Raw genomic sequence first — 11,745 nt, 5'->3', positions numbered from 1 at the left:
GGTAGTCCTGCGGGGGTAGGGGAGGGGTTAGGGTGGGTGTAGCGACCGGGTCAGCCCGCAGCGGGGTGCCGGGAGGGCGACTCTAAGGGACTCCTCCGTTCTCTCTAAGCCTTCCCTGCCCGCCACTTTGTCGTCTAGTGCCTCCATGGTGCCGCACCAGTTCCTCTCCGCCACCCTCTTCCTGCAGGGCTTGGGGCAGATCCGAGGGGCTGGTCAAAGAGTGTCCCAGGAGTTGGGGCTCCCGCCGGCTGAGTCACCCCACTCCACCCCCACGCAAGCCCACAAGGAGCCGGAATGGAGGGGAGCAGCGCCCCCTGGCGGGGCCGGAGAGCGCAGGAGAGCGGCGGCAGTGGCGGTGCTCGCCCGGACGTCCCCACGGACGGCGGCGAAGACGCTTTCTTACCCGGCCTCCCGCCTTCGCCTTTCTCGCCCGGAGCTCCGCGTAATAACTTCGTATAGCATACATTATACGAAGTTATACGAGGGTTTTCTGTAGAGATTCTTCACCAAGTTGAGGAAGTTCCCCTTTATTTCTAGTTTATGAAAAGTAGCTATCATTTTTGCAGCTGAATAAAGGGTGTTAAAGTGAGTTCGTGTTAAACTCTGTTAAAAGGCACAAATCTCATGGAAGTGTCTGCTGTGCTGTATAGCACAGTGCTTTCTGTTAGCGATCTCCAGTTTCAGATGAAGAAATAAACAACAACAAAAAAAGAGAGGCCACAGAGCTATCCTGGAGTTTGGAGAAGGATACACAAGGAGGCCTGGGTTTCCAGACCTTCTCTGAAGAGGCTCCTCTCCAGCTGCAGGTGGACTGTGGGGGCTCAGAGGAAGGCGTGCCTAAGTTAGGAAAGACCACAGAGCAGGGACAGCATGCGGCTTGGTGGGTCGTGCTCACCTGCTGTGGCTCGCTTAACTGTCTGTCATTCCTGATGGATTATCCTCTCTGTGTAAGCTCCTGTGATTCCTCTGGAGCCCATGCAGCCTGTGATACAGTAGATAGCTATTTATGAGTGAATGAACTGTATGACCTAATTCATGAGAAACATTTTTTGAATGCTTTCTATTTCTTTTCTTCTTTGAAACAGGACAGTGAGGAGATAGGAGAGGAAGACAGAGAACCTATTTCTGTCCCCTTATCTCCTCTGCCAGCCCTCCCCTGCATCCTGCTGCGGTTGTGTCTGGCCCGCCCCTGCCAGCACTGTGAGTGATGCAGAAGTTTGGGAATGTCTAGGTCTCAGCCTTACAGCGCAACTCTATTTCAACTCTTTCAATGTTCATTTATAGTCAATTACTATTTACAAAATATGCTCTGGAAGTTACTTTAAAAAAATTATCTAAGCACTGAAGATTTATATAAGAATGGAGAGCATTTCCACCCTCAGCCACCCTAACAGGGACTTGACTCCAAGAGGAAACCAGTTGTTCAGGGGCCAAGAGCTCCGGGGCCGGGAAATAGCAGGGAAATAACTCGTGGTGTCGCCCGGCGGCCGGCCAAGGTTTGAGGGAGGAAGGAGGGGGAGAGAGGCTCGAGCCGGGCACGGAGAGGCAGGGCCGTGAGACGGACACGCAGGGCACCTCCTGTTCCCAAGAGCCGGAGGCAGAGGTGATGCAGTGGCAGACAGCGAGGACGGCTCTAGTTCAGGAAGGAGTCCGAGCAGAGAACCGAGGGTGGAAGATTCTAGGGGCAGAGAGCCAACCGGATCCCCAGGGCTTAGAACCGGGCCTGCCATATCAGTAGGCACTCGATACATTTTCACGGAATAAATGAAACTGTCAGAAGGTAGGCGACAGAGAACCCGAAAAAGCAGATGGAAAGGGGAAGGCAGAAGATAGAAAATCTGGGTCAGAGACTTGGATGGGAAGCAATCTAGGTTGTCCAACGGCTCCTCATGGAGCGGGGTCAGCTTCCTGGGGCAGCTGGGGCAAGTAAGGGGACAGGGAAGGAGCAAGGACGGTGGTGGGAGTGTCCCATTAGCCCAGCTGAGTGAGGACGACTCCCTCTCCCTGGGAGGCCCCAGAGAGAAGGGAAGCGTCCCACTCCCACGCTGGCCCTCCCTCCTTTTTCCCTGCTGCCTGCCGGCCCTGATGGGCAAAGGATGGGCAGGCAGAAGGCAGGGGCTGGCTTTGGGGTCAGGGCTGGGCACAGGCTTCCAGGCCAGCTGCCTCAGGCAGCCTGTTGCAGTTGAAGGGCCATGGGGTGCCCAGGAGTGCCAGGCCAGACTGGCACTGGCGCTCTGCCTCCTGGCAGACAGAGCGGCAAGGGGGAAGGACACTGCCTAGTGGGGTGCAGCGGGGCACAAGCAGCCCACAAAGGAGCCTTCGGAAATTCTGGTAGCAGGGTAGACTGGTCAGGCTCTGTGGAAGGAAGAGATCAGCCCTCAGACACCATGCTCCCCAGGCTGCCTCTCCTTCCTGTGGCCTCCCTCCTTATGTCAGGCCGGCCCAGAGCACCTTGTAACCTTTGAGGACCTCTACCACCTCCTCCTGGGTGGCCATGCCCACCCAGATGTTAGGGAAGGCCGTGGTGTTGTAGCTCAGACCGATGCACATCTCCACCTGGACAGGCTCACAGGCCAGCTCTGCAAGGGTGGGAGGGGAGGTCACTGGCTGTGGGGCCCTGAGCAAGTCATTTAATCACCCTGGGTCCTCCTTTCTACGTGGATCAGGAGGGGATTGTTCTGAGGATCCAAGGAGAAAACAAGGAGGGATGCTTTACACACATCGAGGATCTGTTGTCCTCAGGGCCTGCTCTAAGCAGTATTTGCCAGCCCTGGGCAAAGGGAAGCGACCTCTCTGATCACAGGGAGTGTGGGGCACCTGCATCTGCAAGGACCACTTAGGCATCTGAAAGAAACTCCCCTGCTCCTTGTAAAATCTCACCTTCATCTCTGAGGCGGGCTGTGGAGAGGGCCTCTTTGGGACAAGTGGACTGGTTTGTGAAGCCCCAACCATCCACTCCCAGCTTCCTGTTCCCCTTGGGGTGATGCCATTGCCACCACCAGCTGAGTCCCTCCAGGTGTCTGTGAGGTGGCCCCGGAGTCAAGAGAGTGGGGCCCAGCTGGCCCTACTCCTGACCAGGGAGGACAGGATGGGATGTTATAAAGCGCCCCATGAATGTCTGTGAGGGGTCACCCAGCCTGCCCAGGCCTGCCAGGCTTCTCACCTGGGGGTGGGGACGAGGGTCTGCTGCAGTTGTCATCGCCGCCGCCTGCGCAGTCTCTCCACATGTCACACATCCACTGCAGACCCTTACACCCTCCATCCTGGCAGGAGAACTGTCTGGGCCCACAGGGGTCTGTGGGCACAGGGAGCATGGCAGTACCCTCGGATGTGCCTCTGTCCCCACTGTCCTTGCCGTGACCTGACCAGGGTCCAGAGGCCTTCTCTGTTCCCCCGGAGGCACTTCTGCTTCCCACACCCACTTGCCCAGGGGCACCTACTCTCTGTGGCATTGAAGGCCTGGTAGGTGGCTGAGAAGCCCCCACTGCTGATGCCATGGTCTGTCCTAAAGAGCACAACCAGCTCGTGGTGTGAGGAGATGAGGTCGGGGGGTGGCTCTGTTCCACAGAACCTGACCAAAGCAGAGAGCAGTCCTGGGCACGCGGCCTCGGGCTGACCGAGGGTGACTGAAGCCTCCCACCTGCCTCACTTGGAGCTGGGAGCTCTGCGCAATAGCACAGGTGAAGGGAGACATAGTCACAGACTTATGGCACTTAGAGTGTGGTGAGGAAGACACACATGTTCAGTGGACAAAATATTAAACGAACTGCTCAAACTGGAGCCATTTCAAGATGGGAAAATCAGGGAGGGTGGAAACGGTCTCCACAGGATGGGAAAGACTGTGGTAGGGAGAGGTTAGGCAAGGGGCCCTCTGGGGAGGGGGTAATTGCAGGAGTGAAGGTTTTTGAGGTGAGAAAGCACAAGCCTTTTTTAGGGTGACAGAAGAAAATGAAGCTGGGGAATACGGTGGACCAATGTGTAGGAGCCTCAGTTGTCAGGCAGCAGAGGATGGAGTCAGCCCTGGCTCCTCCCCTGGCTCCTGTACCTGCCCAGGAGGCTGAAGGCCCCTGAGCTTCTGGTCTCATACACCTCCACGTAGTCAAACTTGCACTCGTCCTGGGCTTCCAAGCTGAAGTTTTGGAACTGCAGTTCTACACCGTGTCCGGCAGGCACCAAGATATGCCAGGTGCAAAGCTGGGGGGTGGGGCACAGATGGAGTAACTCACGGTACCTTCTCCTGTGCCAACCTGGGCATCCAGGCTGAGCTCCAGAAGGGGCTTCTTCCTCCACTGCAGGCTAGGTGGCGAGTGGGGGGGCGCTGCCCACCTAGCTCCCATCATTGCTGGCTCTTAAGATAGCAAGGGCCTTTGACATCTCAGAGATGAATTTACCATGTGGGAACATCTGGGTACAGAGTAGGCACTTAATAATGTTCCCTTCCTGCCTGCTTTGATCTCTGACCTTCCCAAGTACAAGACAGTGTCTACCACGCTGTTCCTAGTCACACTGACCTGGAGCTCAGGTGTGGCCATCTGTGCCATGCCCCCACCCCCCATGGAGCACTGCACTTACCTGTTGGTGAGGGACCCGCTGTAGGTAGTTGGGAGTAGAGAAAGCGCCCTGGAGGCCAGTCAGGTTTCCCCCACAGTCTGCAGAGAGGCAGAAGGGCTCATAAGTTTGCCGGGATCTGGGGGCTGGCAGTTGACTATGACTGTGGCCATCTGTGCCATGCCCCCACCCCCCATGGAGCACTGCACTTACCTGTTGGTGAGGGACTCGCTGTAGGTAGTTGGGAGTAGAGAAAGCGCCCTGGAGGCCAGTCAGGTTTCCCCCACAGCCTGCAGAGAGGCAGAAGGGCTCATAAGTTTGCCGGGATCTGGGGGCTGGCAGTTGACTATGAGCAAGAGTTTTGGCCGTGCCTTTGGGGAAACAAATTCTGTGCTGGAAGAATGACCAGCAGGGCATGCTGGAGCAGGCCCTGGCAGCCCAGCCTGAACCTGGATCAGATGCCTGAAGAGAGTATGCCCTGCACCTGGCGGGCCGTACCCGAGAACTTGGCACTGCAGTTGGTCTCGTCACTGCCATCAGCACAGTTGGCAAAGCCGTCGCACACTGAGTCAGGTAACAGGCAGACGAGCTGGTCACAGGCGAACTCATCATGGGCACAGCTGCCTAGGGTTGGGTATCTGGAGTCAGAAACCCCCATTCTCGGGCCGGCCCGTGGCTCACTCGTTAGAGTGCGGTGCTGATAACACCAAGGCCGCGGGTTCGGATCCTATATAGGGATGGCCGGTTTGCTCACTGGCTGAGCGTGGTGCTGACAGCACCAAGCCAAGGGTTGAGATCCCCTTACCGGTCATCTTTTAAAAAAAAAAAAAAGAAACCCCCATTCTCCACCCCTTCTGCCAGTGCTGGGAGTGGCTGGAGGGGAGGGAAGGGGACACTTAGCAGGCAGCTGCGGACACAGCGGGAAGACACTCACCATGCCCAGGGGCCACAGCCTGGTACCAGGCATGGAAACCAAATCCTTCTACACTGCTGTCAGAGACGAAGGCCACCTGGAGGCGGCTGGCATTGGTGTTGAGCGTGGGGGGAGGCACCCTTCCACACACCCTGCAAGAAGCCAGGTTGGGGGTGACGGAGGCTCTGAGCTCAGGATCAGCCAGAGTGGAGCTTGCTTGAGTCCTGTGTTCTGTTTCCTCAGCCCCTGAACTGGTGACAATGTGGTCAAAAAACCTTTAATTTCCCAGGGAGCTCTGACCTTCTTGGCACCTGCACATCCATCCTTGCAGCATTTATTCATGGGAAAGATAGGAGCTCCATTTTACAGATTAGGAGACTGAGGTCAGAGAGGGACAGTGACCTTCCCCAGGTCACACAGCAAGGTGGTGACAGAGCTGAGCCCAGAGCCCAAGTCTCTCAACTTCCTCCCAGTCCAGTGTTTCCTGCTACAGCTCCCTGGTTCTGCCCTCCAGACAGTGGTTCAGGACAGGGGCGAGATCTCCTGGGGACAGACGGACCCACCTGAGGAGGGAGCCCTCAGGCTCAGGAGAGATTTCCAAGCGATCAAAAAGACAGGAGGCCACGCTCTCCATGCTGAGGGCTTCAATCTTGAGCTGTATTGCATGGTCTGTGGCCACCTGGATATGCCACACGCAGTGTGCATTGGGTGGGTAAGGGTCTGGGTAGTTTGGGCTGCTGAAGAAGCCCCTTGGACCAGGAAGGAGACCCCCACAGGCTGCAGAGATGGAGGTTAGAGTCCAGAGGTCAAAAGAAGAAAGATCCTTTTTTCCCTAATATTCCTCAATATTCCTCTTCCCAGACTCCCCACCACCCACATCTTGGACACTGCTCTAGGAATAGCTGCCCCAGTACTCACTGGACTGGGGTATGGGGCTCATGCCTGACTCCTGCTGCCCTTTAGGTGTCCCAGGAGCCAGAGAGGTGGTGGTGGTGGTGGTGGCGAAGCCTTGGGCAGGCAGTGGGATAGAGGTGGCCCCGGGTGGGGGTGCAGCCTGCAATTCTGGAGCAGGAAGATGGAGGATTGGCATTCAGAGGACCTGGGTCCCTGGTGCAGGAGAGTGCTCATGGAGTCTCACTCTAAAGCCCTTCTCCCAAGCAGGCCCCGAGTACCTACGGGCCAGGATGATGGCCACCAACAGCCCAAGCAGCAGGAGCAGCAGACTGGCCAGCAGGAGGACACAGAGCCAGGAGAAATGGCAGTCTGGCTGTAGCCCTCGGGGGTGCCGACCTGTGGGCAGACAGCTGGGATTTTGAGAGCCCTGACTCTTGGGCATCCCTCCTACTGTTCTTGGCTCCTGGGCCTCTCTGTACGACACTTAGGTCACCCCCTGGGGTGGTTACCGTGCCAGGGAGTTCGGGTGCTGCTGTTGGCATCCTCCTGGAGGGCTGGTGGGGGACACGGTGGCCCTGATTCAGGCTCAAAAGCAGGATTGCAGAACTCAGTCTGGAAGGGGGAAATTTGAGGGCTGAGGACCGCTGGGGACATTGTGGACAGTGGGACTTGGGAGAGTGGCTCTACGTGGCCCTTACCTTGCTCAACTCCGTTGCCTCCACGCAGAGAATAACATCTGAGTAGTCCTTCATGGCCTGAGGCTCTGCATGGCTTTCTGGAGTCTCCGTGATAGCTCAAGGCCCCCAAGGGCCCACTCCCTAACCACAAATCCCCTATCAAAGGGGCAGCCTCTACTCCCTGAGGGAAAAGTCTACCAGGCTAGACCGGCTCTCAGGCTGCCTTTGGCAGACTGATTGGGGCTACTGGCTATTCTCTGTGTGGGGGAAGGGACAGCAGCCTGAAGGAATTCGCAAAAGCACAAAATGGTCTCATAATCCAACTCAGCTGAGGATGCTGAGGTCAAGACCCTGGCACAGGGTGGCAGTTCTTAAAGGCACAGGCAGTGGCTGAGAACACCCAGCAGAGGCAACTAGGTGCTCTGCAGTGGATGTAACTGGGGAGCTTGCCAGCTCACGCAAGGTTCTGAGTGAGCACCTGGGGGTGCTGGGAGGGAGGGAGGACACGGGCTACTTTGGCATCAGGGAGCCTCAGGTGCCCTGAGAAAGAGAGAGAAGCTGGGTATAGGGGTTGGCAGCTTCGAGGCCTAGAAGTCCTAAGGGCTCTGGACAAAGCCAGCTGCCCACCACTCCTCTCTATCAGGGTGGTGGGGGCATTAGCCAAGCCTGAGTCTTTGGAAGGCCTCTGTTAGATCCCTGTGTGACCAGGACAGGAAGAGAAGCCATTATAGGAAGAAAATGGTGTGAACTGCAGAAGTTGGCTGCTTATCCCTGGGTCCCCTAAGCCTGTAGGAGAAAGGACAGAGAAGGAGGAGACAGTGCCCAAGGACTTGGACAGGGTTGGGGTGTGAAGTCCGGCTGTTGGTGCTGTCTGTCATTGCAGGGTAGGAAACCTACACTCTGTGAATGAGATTGCTTCCTGCCGCTTTCTCCATGAGTGAAGTTCTCTTGGAAGATCCCAACCTGACCCAGCTGTCCCCAGGGAGAAAGGAAAGGAATTGTAGTCTGTTTTGTGTTAGCCATGTCCAGGCTGAGTTGGGCAGGGCAGGCGGTGGGGAGGCAGTGTAATATTTCTGGCTACTATTTGTAGGATGGTATGTTTTAGGCTCTGGGCTTCTTAGTCTTCATGCAGTTTCTCTCCTTTCACAACTCCATGTGGTAGCATTACCATTTTACAGATGGTGGTGCTGAGGCTCTGGTAGGTGAAGTAACCTCCCGAAGCCACACAGCCAATAAGACACTGAGACGAGAGTTGAACCCAGGACTGGGTAAAACTTAAACATACATTTTGTATGACATACCTCTTTCACCCTAACTGGGACTGGGACACGATGGGAGTGCAGAGGGGACAGAGTGTCAGAGAGGAGCAAAGTGAGGAGCCCAATGAAGACAGAAGAACCAAAAGAGACGGATTCTGTGCTCTTGAGGCAGCTGTCCTTACACTCAGGGGACGAGATTCCCCCACCCCCAGGTTCTCCTTATTCATCCCCTGGTGGGCCTTGGGCTGCTTTTGTCCAGGTCTAAGCCTTTTCCTGGACCCTTGGATGTCAAGCAGCACTTGGTCCTTAGGGAAGGTACTTTTTAGTAGCTGTAGGGACAAGTGCTCTTAAAGAGGATGACAGTCCCTGGCCTCAAGGCAGGATTCTCTGCCTTAGTTGTGTGCTAAGAGCCTGGACAGGTGTGGAGGGGATGGGGACAGCTCCACAGAGGGAGTGGCCTTGTGCTGTGCTGAGCTGAGAGGATGGTGGGTGTAGAGAACCATGTCCCTTGGGTCGGCTGCACTCTGAAGCCACTGTGGTCATTCAGTGAGGGGGTGCCCGGTCTGGCCAGGTGCTGGGCTAATGGTGCCCTCGTCTCAAGTAGCCCCTAATCTAGTGCAGAGGTTCTCAAAGTGGAGCCCGGGGACATTTTTTAGGGGGCTTGAGAGGTCAGAACTATTTTCATAATAACACTAAGACAGGTGCTGGGCTAATGGTGCCCTCGTCTCAAGTAGCCCCTAATCTAGTGCAGAGGTTCTCAAAGTGGGGCCCGGGGACATTTTTTAGGGGGCTTGAGAGGTCAGAACTATTTTCATAATAACACTAAGACATTATGTACCTTTTTAATGCTCATTCATGAGCGTCCAGTGTAGTTTTCTAGATACTCCACGATGTACGATATGCGACAGGCTGGATGCAGGAGATGAAAGTCCAGCTGTCTTCGATTAAGCCAGGCGTTAAAGAGATTCATAAAAATGTAAAACAATGCTGCCCTTACTTTTTTTTGATTTGGAAAATACAGTTTTTTAAAAAAACACTTATATTAGCATCTAAAGAGTTTATTATTTTTAAATTTATTGTTTAAAAAGAAATAAGAAAATATTTACATTTCTTTCAGTTTTATTTTATTACTTTTTTTGGTGGCTGGCCAGTACAGAGATTCTTTCAGTTTTAATTTGTAAGTATTGATAGATATAATTCACATAAATGAAAGTTCTTTGGGGTTCTCCATAATTTTTAAGAATGTAAAGGGGTCCTTGAGAACTGTGGTTTAGCGGACAGACACAAAGACAGTTTACTGGGTTATAAGGCCAGAGACCACATGCTGTGTAAACTGAAGAAGCAATGACTACCTCTGATGGGGGCACCCGGGGGGACTTCCTGGAAGAAGTGGGCCTTAAGTCTAAAGTTTGAGCGTTGAAAAGGATTTTAATAGGCAGAACTTGGGGGCTGGGAAGGGAATTCCAGGAAGGGGAAGAGGCTTATCATGGAACGTGGGTTGCAACCTGTTTTGAGCAGGGAGTGGCTTGGTCAGAACAGGTCTTGTGAGGAGACAGCAGAAGGGAGGCAAAAGGGAGGCCTGGAGACCAGGAAGCTTCTCTCTGGCTTTGGTGTTGCCCATGGCCATCCTGGACTCTGCCCTTGGCTTTGCTGGCACAGGCACTCTTGCAATTGGCCTCTTTATGAAAGTGTTTTGGGAGAAAGGAGGTAAGCCATGCCATGAGGGACCAGGTCAGCGTAGGGGGTGGCCTAAATAGAACACAGTAAGGTTGAGGTGGAATGCAGACCCATCAACTCATCCTCTTGTTTGATCCTCTTACCAGCCCAGGAAAGTGAGGCCAGGGAGGTGTTTGGTTCCCATTTTCCAGATGTCACTGAGGTCCCTGGCAGTTAAGTGCCTTTGCCCAAAGTTGTACAGCTGGGGGCCGGCCCGTGGCTCACTCGGGAGAGTGTGGTGCTGATAACACCAAGGCCCGAGGTTCGGATCCCATATAGGGATGGCCGGTTCGCTCACTGGCTGAGCGTGGTGCTGACAACACCAAGCCAAGGGTTGAGATCCCCTTACCGGTCATCTTTTAGAAAAAAAAAAAAAAAAAGGGGGGGGGGGGGGGGGCCCGGCCCGTGGCTCACTCGGGAGAGTGTGGTGCTGATAACACCAAGGCCCGAGGTTCGGATCCCATATAGGGATGGCCGGTTCGCTCACTGGCTGAGCGTGGTGCTGACAACACCAAGCCAAGGGTTGAGATCCCCTTACCGGTCATCTTTTAGAAAAAAAAAAAAAAAAAGGGGGGGGGGGGGGGGGCCCGGCCCGTGGCTCACTCGGGAGAGTGTGGTGCTGATAACACCAAGGCCCGAGGTTCGGATCCCATATAGGGATGGCCGGTTCGCTCACTGGCTGAGCGTGGTGCTGACAACACCAAGCCAAGGGTTGAGATCCCCTTACCGGTCATCTTTTAGAAAAAAAAAAAAAAAAAGGGGGGGGGGGGGGGGGCCCGGCCCGTGGCTCACTCGGGAGAGTGTGGTGCTGATAACACCAAGGCCCGAGGTTCGGATCCCATATAGGGATGGCCGGTTCGCTCACTGGCTGAGCGTGGTGCTGACAACACCAAGCCAAGGGTTGAGATCCCCTTACCGGTCATCTTTTAGAAAAAAAAAAAAAAAAAGGGGGGGAAAGCCAGAACCCCAACCCCCCCAGCTCTGAAATCCAGCCCTGCTCTTTACCAGCTATACAACTTTGGTTTTTTTTTTTTTTTTTTTTTTTTTTAACATTTTCCATGTTTTCTGTAAACTTGTAGAGCAGGTTGGGGCAAGAGGATCTGTGAGCAAAGATACCAGTTAGAAGGCCTTTGCTGGAGCCCAGCGTGATGAGGACTGGACCTGGGGCCGAGAGGCTGGGAGGTCTCAGACCTGCAGTGGTTGAGTCCTGGGTTTCTTGCTTCTGTTTTGGCTTCCTCTTGGGCTTTGTCTTCCTTCTCGCAGGCCCTGGGGCCTTGGCCTTCTTGCCTTTTCCTTCTCATGGGGTCTCCCCCAACCCCCATGTGGACACCATCTTTCCTGCCCTTCCTTTCCTTGCTGCTGCAGAGATGTTTTCGTGGAATTTCCTGCTGATCGCTACGGGTAAGATCAACAAGCAAAGGGATGTTGCATGCCTACTGGGTTCCTGTGCTGGAGACCCCTAACCCCCTGGAAGCTCTAGTGGGCTTTTGCTTTTATCCGTGAAGGTGTGGATCCCTGTAGCTCCCCCATGCTGACTCCACCCGCAGCTTGCTCTCCTTGGCTCTCTGTGGCCTCCTGCCAGCAGGTAGGGCAAGGCCGGCTTGAGGTCAGCTGGATTCCAGCTCTCTAGCTTTCCCTCTACCTGTTCTCTGGTCAGAACTTCTACTCCAAGTGATACTGGCCTCTTTTTTGTCCCTGGAACATGCTGTGTTCACCCTGCCTCTCCATCTTCCTCCGG

The 11,745-nt window shown here is 54.8% G+C and overlaps 1 protein-coding gene across 1 annotated transcript; it reads right to left on the bottom strand.

Annotated features, from left to right (window-relative positions):
* Nucleotides 1–1,502: 1,502 nt before the first annotated feature.
* On the bottom strand, nucleotides 1,503–7,258 carry MFRP (membrane frizzled-related protein). Its single transcript, XM_008575767.1, has 13 exons — nucleotides 7,054–7,258; nucleotides 6,865–6,967; nucleotides 6,638–6,751; nucleotides 6,380–6,523; nucleotides 6,025–6,238; nucleotides 5,483–5,613; nucleotides 5,047–5,172; nucleotides 4,762–4,838; nucleotides 4,046–4,194; nucleotides 3,441–3,571; nucleotides 3,164–3,295; nucleotides 2,452–2,579; nucleotides 1,503–2,355 (listed from the first exon to the last, which is right to left on the bottom strand). The coding sequence occupies exons 1-13, from the start codon at nucleotides 7,105–7,107 to the stop codon at nucleotides 2,131–2,133; spliced, it is 1,728 nt and encodes a 575-aa protein (XP_008573989.1). The 5' UTR covers nucleotides 7,108–7,258; the 3' UTR covers nucleotides 1,503–2,130.
* Nucleotides 7,259–11,745: the final 4,487 nt, after the last annotated feature.

The sequence above is a fragment of the Galeopterus variegatus genome, unplaced genomic scaffold, assembly GCF_000696425.1.
Source record: "Galeopterus variegatus unplaced genomic scaffold, G_variegatus-3.0.2 Scaffold1237, whole genome shotgun sequence".
NCBI classification, from domain to species: Eukaryota; Metazoa; Chordata; class Mammalia; order Dermoptera; family Cynocephalidae; genus Galeopterus; species Galeopterus variegatus.
Note: the sequence above shows the minus strand (reverse complement) of the source record. Positions and strands in the feature narration are given on the sequence as shown.

What these genes read in the sequence shown, in the direction of transcription:
- MFRP (XM_008575767.1), bottom strand. Translation starts at nt 7,107, where the DNA reads ATGAAGGACTACTCAGATGTTATTCTCTGCGTGGAGGCAACGGAGTTG. An exon ending in CACCCGAACTCCCTGGCACG is followed by an intron (nt 6,752 to 6,864) that starts GTAACCACCCCA and finishes GTCTGCCCACAG; the next exon opens with GTCGGCACCCCCGAGGGCTA. An exon ending in CCTGAGGGCTCCCTCCTCAG is followed by an intron (nt 5,614 to 6,024) that starts GTGGGTCCGTCT and finishes GGCTTCTTGCAG; the next exon opens with GGTGTGTGGAAGGGTGCCTC.